Raw genomic sequence first — 16297 nt, forward strand, 5'->3', positions numbered from 1 at the left:
AGGTAAAGGTTTGATGAAACCACTCAATTAAACACAAGATAAACCATAAAATAGTGGTTTATCAATTATATTTTGGTATGTTAGTTGTTCCATTTTTTATTGTAGTTCTATATACACATTCCTCTGGGTACAAAAGAAAAATTAATTTGGAGACTATTTGAAAAATTAAATTTGTTAGAGACTAAAATGTTCGAAAGATTTGGAGTATGATTCTAATTTATTATTTGTAATGTGATAGGATGATTTTGCTGTGGAGTAAGGGAGAATGTTGCACTTTGGGAGGCAGACAAGAAGACATAGAAGAGGATCTGCCTTAGTTTTGTCAGGGATTTTTTTCACTTTATGTAAATGAAAATTTTTTTTGTTTGTTTTTTGCATTCATTTGGAGTTATTGGCTATAAAGCCATCAATGTACATTTTAAATTGTACATCATAAATTTGATGTATTTATAAATTTTGTCTCTTTTAATTTTTATATTTTGATATGGATATTGTGAATATTTTTTGTATTTATTTGAAAAATTGATTTATGTTTGATTCTTTTTATATTTTGTTGAAATATAATTATTTATGAAAATAAAGTTTTAATAGTGGTATATGTGAAATTAGTAAATGTCTATAATTAGAAAATTAATAATAGTGACCGATTTAACGACTGATTTTAGATTTTCAGATCAAACATCAGTGACCAATTTTATCAGCAACTGATTTAGCAACCGAAAAGTCGATTGCTATTTAGCGACCGATTTTCGCAGCGACCAATATCGTTTGGTACTAGTTTTGTAGTATTAATGGAAAATCAGTTGATAACGGTTAGCGACTGAAGTTAGTCGCTATTTTCAAATTAGCGACCAAGATTTTAACAACTACTAGAATCGGTCACTATTCTAGTAATTTCTTGTAGTAATTATATTGCAAGTTTCAAAATTTTAACCTGTTTTGTATAGTGTTTGATGTGTTATAAAACTTATTCAAAACACATTTACAAGAAAATAAAGCTAGGCAGCCTAGTCATTTTTAACTAAGTTTTACTTAATTTATGTGCGTGCTTCTTGTAGCGCTCTTCTTTTTTTTGTTTGATTAATATATTCAATAAAATTGTTAAGTATAGAAATTTTGATGCACAAATAAAATATTAGTACACAACACACACTACAAGAAAACAGCTCTATTGCCACGCTTTTTGAACTACCGCCACGCTTTTGGTGACCTATCGCCATGCTTTTTACATATTGCCACGCTTAAAAGCGTGGCTGTACGTGGGAGATATGGCCACGCTTTTAAAGCGTGGCCATATGTGAGATATAGCCACGCTTTTTTAAACGTCGCGATATCAAGATATGCAGCCACACTTTTAAAGTGTGGTGATAACGAGATATGGGCATGCTTTCAAAGTGTGGCAATAGCGAGATATGGCCACGCTTTTAAAGCGTGGCAATAGCAAGATATACGGCCACGCTTTTAAAGTGTGGCGAAAGCCTTGTCAAATTAAAAAAAAAAATTCTTTTCCTTACTTGATCTTCATCGTGCACAATATAAATTTTCAGTCCTTATTTTATTACTAAACCTATAAAATACAATATACAATTTTTATTACAAGACAAATCAAATAGTTATTAGTGACATATAATTTTTGCTATAATTATTTTATACATTAGAAAACTAATACTCACATACAAAATAAATCTCGAGTTCAAATTCCAAAACGAAAAACTAAAGGAAAATACAAGAACAATACAACTTAAACCCTTGATGTTCCTCCTTCCTTTAGCCCTCAAACTTCCTTCCTCACCTCAGCAACACCATTTCTCTCTTCTATACACTTTTCCAGTTTATCTTCACAACTAGAAAATGGCTTAATACAGACAGATTTACAGACAGATTTAGTCCATATTACAGACGAATTTTTGGTTACCGATGAATTTTGTCCCTCTGTAAAAGCCCCGCGGAAATTATTTACCGACGGATTTTTTTTCCGTCGAAAACTTACCGACGGATTTTTACCGGTTACCGACGGATTTTCCCTTTGTAATTCTCCATCCATTCCCCAACGGCGATGAACTTTCCAACGGATTTTCCGTCGGTAATTGCAGACAGATTTTCCGACGGTAATTACAGACGGATTTTCTGTCTGTAATTACAGACGAATTTTCTGATGGATTTTCCGTCTGTAATTACAGACGAATTTTCTGACAAATTTTCCATCTGTAATTTGAACCTTGGAAAATCATCTCACACTTTGATTACAGACAGAAAATCTGCCTGTAAATTCATCAGTAAAGTAAAATAATTTTTTTATTTTTCCATTGCAAAATGAATACTTTAGGTTTGTTTTCTAAATTTACTCCATCAAACACTGTAAATTGAAAAAAGAAAGCCAAAAATCACATAAATAAACATAATATTCATTACATCATACCTATAAAATTGGATGTTATTTTTCAACATCATTGGCCAATATCTCACTGTCTTAATAAAAAGATACCCAAAAACAATAAGATGACCATTCCAATATTACATGAATGTCACAAATTACACTTAGCACTTAAAGATGGGATAATCTAAAATATTAATAGATAACTAAGTTGCATTGGTAGCATCAAGCTCCCCATTGAAAGTTAATCTTGACATTCCTGACTGAAATAGAATTAAAACCCGAATTGAAATTAGAGTGAATTGGAATGCTTGAATAAAAATAAAGTATATTATTTAAAGCATTTTGCACTCAGGAAGTAGTCTCTTTTGCATGAACAATTTTCTATAAAAGAATCGGTACATAGAGAATCACATTTCTTCTTAGAAAGCAAGAACCATGAGCTTCTTAAAGAAGGGTAAATGAGGAACTGTAGTAAAATTTGGAGACATAATACCTACATATAGTAGCTGAATGCTTGCTAAGTAGTAGCATTATCCAAAATAAAGTATACCTGCCATAACAAAGTACAATCACATACTTTAATACCAAAATATACGAAGAGCTAAACAAAAACTCTCAATTGAACCATTATCAAATAGTGGTTGTATACTTAATGCCCCATTATCACTGCCAACTTCACTTTTCTATATTAAATGTACACATGACAAATTTTGCTTCACTCATAAAGGTACCTCTAGAACAATCTATGCCAAAGAATCAAAACAGAAAAAAAAAACAGAGAGAACAACAAAAACAAACAGAGATCAGAACAAAAATAAAATAATTAAAAAATAAAAAAAAAATGCAAAGTTGAGGTTGAGATTTTGCTTCTCTCACATGAGGACAATTAAAAAATTCAAATAAGTCTTACTACTCCCCACGTCAGAAGAGTTGAAGGATTCACACTTTGGTGTGGTAACAACTTAATTGGTACCGCTCTCCTTTCCATTCCCAGTTTCAATTAGTACTGCATGCCAAAATAATTGAAACATTTAAAGGGTTCTTCACAGAGTGCAGAATGAAAAAGAACATTTGAAAGAATTCACCTGGGCTAGGCAAAGTCAAACCAGCAGGAAGGCTAGGCACAACAACAGCAGGATGATTCTGCACACGCGCCAGAAAACCCTCAGACGGTTCAGGAAATACAATCTCATCGTAAGATTCAACAACAACAGGTTTCTTTGTTGACTGAGGACCAGATTCCTCTTCTGGATACAATTTCAAATGGTGATACCTACAAGCACAAAAATCCAATACCATTCATAACAAATAAAAATAAATAAATGAAAATTGGTTCCTCAACTCTAAAGTTTAAAGTCTAAACATAAAAAATTCAAAACAAACATGAAGACAGCATAATAAGTAACTAAAACTCACAAATCCAGCTGTTTATCACAGACATCATTGTGGAAATGGAAGGTGATTGCAGATTTTTTTATAACATAATTCAGCATTATTCGAGGCTATTATTACAGTAGTGTATATATGTTTATGTAAGAAGTTGCTTGTTTAAGATGTTAAAATAAAGAAGAATATTTGCACAGTAGCCTAAAATTGAAAACTCCAAAATCCTAAAAGAGAAAAAAATACACTTGGATGACTAATAATTGTTTGTGTGTTCACTAATTGACAACATATATATTTAAATATAATGAAAAAGATAAAAAAGAGAAGATATATACTGAGATAGAGTTGGTGAAGCAGAGTGAGTAAGATGCAGCACAATTTTTGTGTGTTCATAATAACTTTGCCACATTAACTAGCTTAATAAGCAACACCTCAGAGCTTAGCGTTGCTGCTGCAGCATCATCCATCAGCTTTTGCATTGAATAAGAATGCAGCTTTTGGTGTCAGAAGATAGAATCCTATTCTATTCTATCTCCATTATGTATCTGAGTCCAAAATTATCTCAAAGTTCAAAGCCTATTCCTGATTTCAGGGCCACATCAAGATCAACGCTCTATATCCCTCTTTCCATATAAGTCACTGTCACACATTACTCCACCATCAATTGAATACACTAAACTATATTATATAAATCAAGCATTGTATAAGGGAAGCTGTTATCTCATCAGGCATGGATTCCATAACAATTCATAAACAACATTTTTTGTCTTCGTGTCTTTGAATTATCAAGGAATTAAACCATTGACATGTATATAATTGGTTTCAAGAGAAACATATCAATTTGGCCTCAACTATCTAACTAAAATTACCAAATGAATCAAATAGTGTCTTAGTAATGAACAACCACTCCCAAGTATGTGCTTAACCGGTGTTAGCTGGAGGAAAGAAAAGTAACAGAAGGAAAATGTAATGAAGATTCACATGTAATAATATTGATAGTGAGCCATCTATTCTTAGTTCATATGGTTAATTTGTTTAACAAAGTACTGAAACGGTAGATTAAATAATTAGAATATTACTTATCAACATATGGTTAATCCTACGTAGGCATTCTTTTCCTTATCAACATGTAAAGCATAATAATTACAACTAATGAAGGCAATATTTATTTGGTGAATGTTATGGTGCCTATCACTTTATACCTAAGTTACTAAAAAAGGTAAATAAATAATATTTAATAAATTTTATATGATTTATTTTTTATTTTAAACATTTTATTTTTTTACTTTATAAAGGAAGTTAGGCAATTTAGATACCATAAAACTCACCTATTTATTTATTGTGGCTGCTGGGGTTTCAAACGCAATGGTAGACGTCATCATCCGCACACCACACTTGAAAGTAGTTCAAACTTTGATATCTGATTCTCTTTTATTTTTCGTTGCATCCTCCTTCTATAAATAGTAATACCCCTTTATTAGTTTTCACTTGACTTACTTAATAATACTTAACAGTTAACACAATTTGATCTGATTCCCACAAATAATTACAACTAATGTCTAAATGAAATAATTACAACTAATGTCTCTTGCAGAAAGTAAAAACTAATAAGAATTTCAAAAAAAAAGAAACTAATATACCTTGAGTGCCATGTCATCAATTCCTTTAGTAGTCAGAACAACATTGGCTCCAGCTTTCAATAGTTTTTCAATGCGTTCCTTAGTCATATCAGCCTCTCTGCAATACGAAATAATAGGGGTGTCCGCGGATCGGATCGGATCGGATATGGCCGAAAATTCGATCCGATCCGCACAATTTTCATCGGATCGGATCGGATATAATATCCGCACTTTTTAGTGCCGGATCCGATCCGATCTGATCTGCACATTTGCAAATCGGATCGGATCGGATATCGGATATATCCGCATAATTAAACCTTCTCTTTTTAATCATATTTCTATGTAAAAAAATTTGATAAAAATATTTCTTTCATTCTTTTAAACTTATTTATTCTTAAAATATTTTTAATCAAACTCTCTCTAAATAACAAAAATAAAATAATACAATATATGAATAATAATTACTAACTAAAACATACAAACAAGTAAATATAATACCATATATATATATATTTTAATTATTATAATGCGGATCTGCGGATCCGCGGATCGGATACGCGGATGTAGAGCAGATATCCGCAATCCGATCCGCAAAGGGTGCGGATCCGACCCGATCCGATCCGATCAATTTGCGGATCGGATCGTATCCGCAATTTTCGGATCGGATGCGGATATTTACCGCGGATCTGCAGATACGATCCGATCCATGGACACCCCTACGAAATAAAATGACCAATTGCCAAGCCATGGAGTGAAACTTGGATATTATTTTATTTTCGAGGTGGTAACAATATTGTTTTAGACAAGCACAAGCAAATTTCCACAATAAAAGACATTGGCATTACACAGTTATTTACTATTTTAAGGAATTGCAAAATTATAGAATTATTAACCATAAAAATAATCAAAGAGAAAAATCTATAAAGGAAAAATTTCAGTGTACACAACGGGAAACCCCTGGCCAATTCTTAAGACCATTTTAAAATTTAACACTTAGCAATATATGGTGAACAACAACGGTGTTGGTATATAACACTATTTAATTTCTAACAACAAAATAAATATTCCAGCTGAAATATGAAAGGGAATCTGGCAGGATTTTTTTAGAATAATATGGAAGGCAGAGGCGAAGCTAGGTTGAAGTTGAGGGAGGGGCCAAAAATTAATCTTGTAATAGAAAAAAGTAAAATAAAATTTTTAAGGGGTACTAAAATAAAATTTGTACACAATTTATAAAAAAATTTGAAGTTTGGGAGGGGCCATTGCCCCCCTTTTGTTATAGGTAGCTCCGCCCCTGATGGAAGGCATGATCATATGTCACTGACAAAAGATTTAAGCATAAATTGTACTAGTATTACCTTTGACGAATTTTCTCAAACTCTCTGGGATCAGTAACTAATATTTGAACACCCAATTGCATTTTCGTCTTCTGAAGATTAACCTAATTGAAGTAGCGTAATAATAAAAAAAGGACATTCTTGACTAGCGCGTAAAGGCAAGATTTAACTAATTGAAGTATGCATCACAGATTCTCAACACATGCTGAAAATAGAATGTTTTAATTTCACCTAGGAGCAAGCTATATAAACAATAAGATGAAAAGGAATTCGAAAAACCAACCTTGATTGGGTATTTAACTTCCCCCCTAGCATTGGTCATCTTTACAGCTTGCACTGCCTCTACAACCTGTGTAAATAACCAAAACCACCAGAACCATAAACCCACATGATGAGAACTGAAACTGCTTTTTGCAATTGCGCAGTCCATATATCCCCAAAATTTAACCTTTTCGAGCACTAAACTTCAAACATACCAAGTTGGCAAAGAAGTCGCTATCACCAGCTATCAACTTTGACGACATGCTGGTCTTGGCACAGTTAATAAGGGATTCCTTTCCAAGCTTGTCAACCTAAAGTCAATAGAGAAATCCGATTTAGTAACAAATAAGATATACCAGAGCTAGTAACTGCATCGCACTTATGGCAAGAGAAGCAAGCTCTGGTCAATACAAAAATTGCATTGCAGCCAGAGGTTTGTCCTGAGACCTACCAAATCATATAAGCCAACAAAACTAATCAGCATTTGCAATCTTTGCATGAAATGCATACCTCTTATACCAAACAGAATATAAAAGCATAAACCAAACAGACCCAAAAAGTGAAAATCAAATTCATTTGAAGTATATATACCAAAAACTAAAACACCTTCGAAAAGAAAAAAGGAAATAAATCATGTTCCTTATTAATTTAAAACCAACCTTAACGTGGCAGTGACATTATACTTGGGCAACATCTTGCCACCAAAATAACCAGGTCAGTAACCAATTCCTATTTGACAAATCCATAGAATCAATCAGTGCACTAACCTAATATCTTTTATGAAAAGCTGTTTGGGCTTTTCCACCAAACTTGATATCATCCCAGAGTATCTACTCCTCACTCCTCAGCCAAGTAGGTCATAGACAAAGTTAATTTTATTTTCCATTAATATTTAAGCTGAAAAGAAGGTCATAAAACAGAAGGAGAAAAAAAAGGAACCTTTCAATATTGTATCTTAACATATCACCTAACTACTTCTACAACTTCCAAATCACAGAAGAGAGAATAATACTGCAATAAATAATCCTAATACTACAATTTCTGCATAGATAAATTTATCTGCTGCAATAAGTGATTAAGAGAAGCCATAATCTAGAAGTTCAATTCCATTCTATATCTATAACAGTTCAACGAATTTCACTGTATTGCTAGAACACTGATTAATTAAGAATGTGCAATTCTAGGGTTCCAAAAATAATTAACCAAACAGAATAAACAAACATGCATACAATATGAGAGGAAATAGATTAAACCAGCGTTAAAATGGTGAAACTGAAAAAGTTTCAGAAAGCCTCTTCAAGCTATATATATAAAATTGAAATCCAAGTGTTTCGCACATTGTATAACACTACAAGAATTTGGCCGATTAGCTACTACAAAAAGAGTCGTAAAATCATCGCTAATCTGACGCAAAATATAATTTGTGGCAGATTAGCTACCGACTAGCAACTAATGGTTTCCTCGCTAATTACAAGTTGCAGATCAGTGACGCAAACACAACAGTCGCTAATTCATCGGAAAGTTTTTTAGCTACCGAATAAATAGTCGCAAATCAATCACTAAAGTAAAAGCTAATTCCGTAGAAGAAATGGACTAAACGGTAGTCGCTAATTAGCGATAAACTCTACTGCAGCAGATTCATCGCTAAATGAAAGCTAAGTGCGTAGACAAAATGGGATGGTTGGTTGACGCTAATTAGCGAGGAATTTTTTCGAACCTAACTCGTCGCAAATTGTCGGCTAATATGGTCGCAAATCTGTCACATTGTGTAGCAAATCTATAGCTAATCTTTGAAAATCCTTAATCAAATTTGTAGGAATTTTATCGCTAAACCAAAGCTATTCGAAATTATAAAGTAGAGTTATGAAATAGTCGCTAATTTGCTAAGAAATAATATGTAGTCAATTAGTTGCAATATTATCGCAAAATGTCATCGCAAATTTCTTTTAAAATAGTAACAAATCGATAGGTATCTTACAATTGTTTCAGTCGCAATAGAGTCTTTAATTTGTCACCATCATCAACAGCGAGTACGTCGCTAATTTTACTAGAATATCAGTTAGAATTCCAATTTTTTCGTTATACTAAAATAAACATCATATTATTTTTTGTTTTTTTGATTGAAATGAAAGATTATAATGCATAAAAATAAAATTAGTTCATAAAAATTATACATGTTTAAAAAAAATAAACCCAACATATTTATTAAAATAAAAGTCTAATGCAACATCTCCAACATAGATACTTCACAAATAAAATACCAAAACAAGTTAAATCTAACAGTAACTATAAAAATCAATCCAAATAATTATTTATCAACTAAGTAAACTACCAATAAAAGTAAGCCAACTTCTATAAAAACTGAAAATGAAACAAATTGCCTAATCAATTGTCTATCAAAAAAATAAACTACGATAATAAACTAAGCCTAACAAAATGCATTAACATAAGCCACCTAATCAAATATTATTCCCAGCAAAATCACTCTACTGATTCTTCTCTTGGGGGAATCCTGGAATCTTAGAAAGGAGAGACAGTAAATTACTCTGTATAGCTTCATTTACAACACTAGGCAAGACTGCATTTATAGCACTAGGCAATGCTTCTTTAATAGCCTCAGTGATGTCTGTTTGTGAAACTGACTTGACTGTAGAAACACCTGTATCTTTAGTTAATGGCACATCTCTGTGATCATGAATACCAATATCCAGACTGCGGCCTAACCCATGAACTCGTCCTTTCTTGTTGGTTCCTGCAACTTCTGTCCACACGTCAGGATCAACTTCAGGTTGATCTATTAAATCTTCTCCATATTTTTATGATATTGCCTCTCCATATGAGTCCTACAGCAGAAAAATAAGGACATATTATTAAGAAAACTAAAACTAAATTATACTACAAAATTAAAGACACTTACAATAATTCCCTTGGATACTTCAGAAACATATTCTCCACTTTTTTTCTTATGAACATCATCATATACTTCAAGGAAAGATACACGACGCTTCAACTTAGCTTCCTGTAACAACATTTATTAGAATAGACTATCATAAATCATTTGTTATAGACAATATTTTTCTTTATACCTTTCTTCTCTTGTGTTCGCCAAAACTGATAGACCCTGCAGTGTGTAATTTATGAGCAGGCATAGCAGCCCTATTTTTTTGACCGGCCACAGACTTGTTTTGCCACTTTGAATCTAACCAATGATCAACTAAGCCATTCCAAACATCAACTTTCATTGCTTTAGGTCCATGACCCTTAATATCAGCAATACTAGTAGAGTTTGCCTCCTTAAAAGCTCTATCCATTGCTCTTTTCAAAATATCAGGATAGCGGTCATGCATTGTCTTATTCCAAACAGTTCTTGCCATAGCCTTATCATAATTTGATGCAAATTCATGTTTTTCCTAAATTTAAAGAGTAAAAGAATTAACAAATACTCAATCCAATTATTTGTAAAAAATCGCAGTGAAACAACATTATAATTACTAACCAGAAAATCTTTGAACAATTCGTCCTTCATGTTTGGACAATAATCCTGCCATCTTGGCGCTGGAGAAGGCATCCTACTTAATAAATCTTTCGTGATGTCACGAGTTACCGTATGATCTGTAAATCTCTTCCTACATTAAAAAATACACAATTATCAAAAACAGTTTAACACACAATAACATAGATCATCAAAGCAACAACAAATTCTAGACTTAGCTATACTACTCAACTTTAACATAATTCATGAAAATAAAATAGATCAAAAGAATATAAAGCTCCCAAGAATGCAAGACTAAAGCAGCAACCATTGTTATCTTCATGCAAGCAATCCCAACAAACAGTTTTTCAAATAAAAATCAAGTTTATCAAATGCACTATAAAATCATGCATTGATTAAATGAAATTCAGGTAATAATAATGTTGTACTCTTGTATTTTCTAAAATATAATGGTAAACTGTAAACACTCCTAATGCATCATTTAAAGAGAGATGAATGTCACTCGGACAAATAGAGAGGAGTTATCACAAATTTACCAAATCTCGGGAGGTTAGTGTCTTTTGCACTAAAGACAAATATATTTTATCTCAAACTGTAAAACCCACAAGAAATGAAGAGGGAAAAAGAAGTGATCTCATTTCATCCCAAACATGTCTTAAAAAGTAACGATAATAAAGGAGTAATAAGCAAAAGTAACAACTTCAGCATCACTATAATTTAATTTGTGATTGCACAGAAAAAACAAGTAGGAGTATATTGAATCAGTTTTAATAATTTTAACATTTAGATAAGCTGGATGTTCAAGGCTTGGCATCAAGACTTGTGTGATCATATCTATCTATCTATCTATCTATCTATCTATCTATCTATTAATAGAATAATACAATTAATAGAAAAGTTGAGTAATCTCAATGGAGAAGCCAGCCAAGTGTCACAAATACATACAATTAATAGAATAATATACTATTTTAATTTAATTTTTATATGTTATTATACTTCTTTTAAAAAATACAGCACATGCATTTCTAACAAAATTAATGAATGAACAGTAAAATCAAAGCCATGAATTCTACCTTTGTGATAATTTGAACACGATAAAGTGTGAAATAAATATATATACAACTCACAACATAATCAGAGCTAAAATCTAGTAATAAACTAATAAATTAAAGGTACTGCACTTAATGATATTCTTCTTTTTTATTTCAAGTAGAAAGTATGCTATAGGTCAAAATAAATTTATAACTACTTACGGTTTATCGCCTTTCTCTACAGCTATTACCAGCTTCCTGTTACTCCTAGTTTCAGTATGCAAACTTGATTGTCCAACACTAGGTAGCTCATTATCTTCTGCGTCTAAAGCAGATGCGTCAGACGAATTCGCACCTACAGTGAATAAGAGACAATTTTCAATTAGTTGTGTTGTTATTTGTGAATACGTAAACAGTTAGCCGCTGAAGTAAATCATACCATCTAATTGTGGTGATGGTTGTGATAAAATTTGTGGGGATGGTTGTGATGCTGATCCCACATTCAATTGTGTAAGATGAGGTTCATCATGAGTATTACTCTGTTGACCTAAACAAAAGAAAAAGACAAGAAAAATATAGATGCGATAAAATCATTTCCTAGCCTAGGATTAAATAAATCACAATGAAGACATATAACTCAAATATATAGTATAGCTATGTACCTAACACATGTACCGATGGTTGAGAAGAATCAATATCAACATTTTGCTCACCTAAACTCAATAAAATAGGCACACATCATATTTCCTAAATAAAGAATTGTTAATGGTAAAATAAATTAAACGGAAAATGTATACCTGACATACGCGAGGGAAGCCGAGATTGATCAATACGAGTGTTTCGTACTATTCGTCCACCCCTACCTTTCGGTGCCATGATTATCTGTCAAATAAAGAATAAAAAGAAAAGAAAGTGTTATTAAAAATATTTAAAATACAACCAGTTGAGATACCTAGGAACGATAGTTACCAATAAATAAGAAGAATAAAACATTATTGCACAATTTAGATCACAAAAATTTAAAAAAAATAAACAATAAAGAGTTGACAGTCACTAATTAACTAAGGCAACCAAACATGATTCAAAGCATTACTAATCAGCCAAAGCAACCAAACAATGATATGAATCATTCTTTTGACCACAAAATGCCATATATAGCTACTACCGAGTGTATGGTGAAAATAAGAAAAATCAACTCAAAGTTATAGTCTTCATGAGTTCCTATCCTAATTCCTATGATGACATGTTCAATAAAAACATATTCACTAACCCAACATGTGCTTCTGCCTTTTTCTTTGGTCAACAACTCCATATATCACATATCTCAACAAATTAATTTCACATAATAATAATAATAATAATAATAATAATAATAATAATAATAATAATAATAATAATAATAATAATAATATAGTCAAAGAAAGAAATCACAGGGAGGCAAAAGGTATCTCTTATCTAAGTCTAAGGCTAAAAACATTGCGGTAGTAAATTGGTGTAAATGCGTGAGTGAATCTAATAAAAAGGGTGTTATAAAATCTCATCAGAAACAAATAATGATGGCAAAGGCCCAACAATAATAGTTCTCTTCTCCCTTAGTAGTAATAATCCATTCAAACCCTGTCTTAAATAACCCATTTTGTTTTTACCCCTGCAAAATATTAAAGAGTTGAGAGTCACTAATTAGCTAAGGCACCCAAACATTATTCAAAGCATTACTAATCAGCAAAGGCAAAAAGGTAGTTCTGCATGTGATGTAAATTTAGGCTGTGTTTTGTTAATGAAGGGAAGAAAATAAGACTTAGACACAAATAGACATAGACATAACAATACACAATTTTTTTAGGTTTATTTAGTAAAATAATAAACAACACAATATACAAATCACAATTATATTAAAATGTTATTATTATTCTTCTCTTTCCATCATTAACATCATATAATAGTAACACCACATCCACTGCCCCCACTTCAGTTTGTTACTTTTCTTTTAAGATTGGGGCAGTGTTTGGTTGAGCCTCAAGAAATTAATAGACACAGGACGTATTGTTCCAAAATCAAGATTAAATTTTGTGCAATTCATAGCTGAAATAAAAGTCCCACAAGTTCTAGGATCACAATTTGGAAAAGTTGAAATCCCATTTGATTGAGTTCATACATAGAAACAAAAGAGGAAGCAAGGAACAAAAGAGGTATTAGAAGAACAGCAAAGAGGAGCTAAATCAGTGTGTAGAAAGAGATTAATTCGAAGGTGAAAACAAAAATGCACATTATGGCACCAAAACAAATAACTAGTTCGAGTTAAAATTTGGTTAACAAATGACTAGTTCATGTACCATTTTTCTTTAGGAATATGCTTTGCTTACTGTGACCAAAAGGCAGCTAAATCCATACATGTTTTAAATTTCAGCAAACAGGAATCTGTCATCATGTAACAAGAAACAAATAGAATGTATTATCCAGAACAATGCATCATGCCATTTTTTTTGTTTTCTTACTTTTCATATATTTAGAACTATTCATGTCTTCAACATGCCTGCCAGCACAATAATTGACCTTAGTAGTGATCCTGTTCTTATACTTTTTTTTGGGCTTTTCTGCTCAATTGCTTGCTTTCTCAGGATTTTTACTTTTCTCTCCGGCAAAGTGTCTAGTGATAATAAACTACAACATTTATTGAAGGAAAGATTGTATACTTTTAACCAATAGTAGGTAAGTCAGTTTGGACTAGTCATGCTAATTCCAAAATCAGCCACCAATCAATATAAGGACATTTGATTATGCTGTACTAAAAATATTGAATTATATTATTTGAAACCTTTGATTATTTTACTTATGATTAGTTGCCAATTTTTATATTCATATAGATTTTTTCTTACCGGACTAAACTAATTCCACTATCCCGTTGAACCTTGATCATCCTAAAAGAGTTAAGGAATATATAGCGGGAAAGATTCCAATGCAACTCTCTCATCAACCTAACAAATGAATACTAATATTTTCAACAACTCAAATATAGAGGCAACAAACTCAGATATAGATTATTTTAAAAAAAATAAAAAATGAACAATAAAATTCACCGCAGCAACAAAATCTAATCCAACAAAGATGGGATAATCCATGAAAATTTTGAATGCAAGTACCATCACAATCATATTAAATTATCGACAAGAACAAGCCTGGGGAGAGATTAACATAACCTGCGATTTGTGAAAAAGAGCAGCGGACCCTTCAGTGGTGTCGTTGATCAGACCTCTATTAGCGAACCTCCTTCAGCGAACCTACTTCAAACAAATGGCACCAGCAATCCTTATTTTAATTTCTGTTTCTATGGTGAACTAATAACTGAAGGGGAAATAGTGGAGATAGTGGGACTGCAAAAGGCGCTGCGCGCGTTTTATGTTTTTTACTTTTAGCGCTTTTTTAAAATTAGATATAGTATAATTTTTTGAAATTTTTGTGTTCTTATTTTTAAATTTAAAATTTATATTTTTTTTAAATAAGAATTTAAATTTTAGTAAAATTTAAAACAAAAAATCACAAACAAAAATAAAAGGCAAATTAAAAACCAACGAGTTCAAGAACAAAAAAACCACAAGGGTTGGAACAACAAGAATTGAATCAGCAACTCACTAATTAAAACAAAAACCAAGGAAAATAATAACTGAATAATTAATAAAATAAAGAAGAAGGAAAATAAATCACCTAAGTTTTTTCAAATGTTCTGAAAATCAAAGAGGAGGGCGAGGGAGATGAAGCTTTCATACTCGATGGAGATGGCTGAATGGAGGGATGCACAGCGGCGGATGAGAGGCTGCAACAGCGGGGAAATGGCGGCTGAGTGGAGGCTCGAACAGGCGACAGAACACAGGCGTTTGGATGGAGCTGGCGCTGCGCGCACCACGACAGAGCAGACGCGATGACGGTGGTGGCTGGACAGGTTGAAGAACGGCGACGAGATGGAGATTGCATGTTCTTCTCTGCTGCGATCGAAGCAAGTCAAGCACCGTTGTGCTCTCGAGTTTTGGGAGTGAGGTGAAATAGCTGAGGGCAAGAGTAGTTAGGGTGTTTTGGTTTTGCTCTCTTTCATTCTTCTGATTGCTAACTAAAACGGCACCATGTACTTGTATGGTTTTTTTTTTCTTTTTTATTTTTTAAGATGTATATATAAATATAATTTAAATTAACTATTTAATCAATCCAAAGCAAATAAACTAATTTGTCTTATTGATTGTATGGTTAACCGTATTTATATATTCGATTAAATTGAAGTGAGAATTACATTAATATTCAACAAATTAAATAAAGACAGCAAAATTAAATTAACATTCAACAAAATTTTGAAAAAAAATTTTCGATTATGACAGTTCATTATTCTTAATACAATATAATGTTAATAATTTATTATAAAATTATAATATAATATTATTATTTTTTTTCAAAGATACAAATAAGAAGAATTACTGATATAATAATGATCTTGTTAAGATTAAATAGAAATAACATTTGAAAGCAAAAAAGAAAACACTAAATATATAGAGCCCTCCGAAATTGAAGAACATTAATTTTGACATGGGAATTTAATTTTGTACCTAGAGAATCACCAACTCTAAAGAAATGATTGAGACCAATTGGTGTAGTAAGTTGAAAAAAAGCTAGGAAGATTTGATTTTATTTTTATTTTTATTTTTATTTTTTTTATTAAAGATAAGAAATATTATAAATAATATTTAAATACATGAAGAATAAGCATTTTACTATTACTCTACTAGAATAGAAATCACACTAAAAATTAT

General features: G+C 31.8%; 1 protein-coding gene across 5 annotated transcripts; it reads right to left on the bottom strand.

Moving 5' to 3' along the window:
* Nucleotides 1–9157: 9157 nt before the first annotated feature.
* LOC107616422 (uncharacterized) lies at nucleotides 9158–15615 on the bottom strand. 5 transcript variants are annotated; one of them, XM_088497730.1, is made up of 10 exons: nucleotides 15269–15615; nucleotides 14702–14782; nucleotides 12302–12386; nucleotides 12167–12217; nucleotides 11944–12051; nucleotides 11727–11859; nucleotides 10477–10606; nucleotides 10067–10390; nucleotides 9898–9999; nucleotides 9158–9823 (listed from the first exon to the last, which is right to left on the bottom strand). In XM_088497730.1, the coding sequence occupies exons 3-10, from the start codon at nucleotides 12378–12380 to the stop codon at nucleotides 9797–9799; spliced, it is 954 nt and encodes a 317-aa protein (XP_088353856.1). In that variant the 5' UTR covers nucleotides 12381–12386; nucleotides 14702–14782; nucleotides 15269–15615; the 3' UTR covers nucleotides 9158–9796. The 5 variants fall into 5 exon arrangements, with proteins under 5 accessions (XP_088353856.1, XP_088353857.1, XP_088353854.1 ...); XM_088497731.1 differs by having other exon boundaries at nucleotides 14702–14785; XM_088497728.1 differs by having other exon boundaries at nucleotides 15207–15615.
* Nucleotides 15616–16297: the final 682 nt, after the last annotated feature.

Source organism: Arachis ipaensis, chromosome B9 (assembly GCF_059453495.1).
Source record: "Arachis ipaensis isolate K30076 ecotype BB chromosome B9, ASM5945349v1, whole genome shotgun sequence".
NCBI lineage: Eukaryota > Viridiplantae > Streptophyta > Magnoliopsida > Fabales > Fabaceae > Arachis > Arachis ipaensis.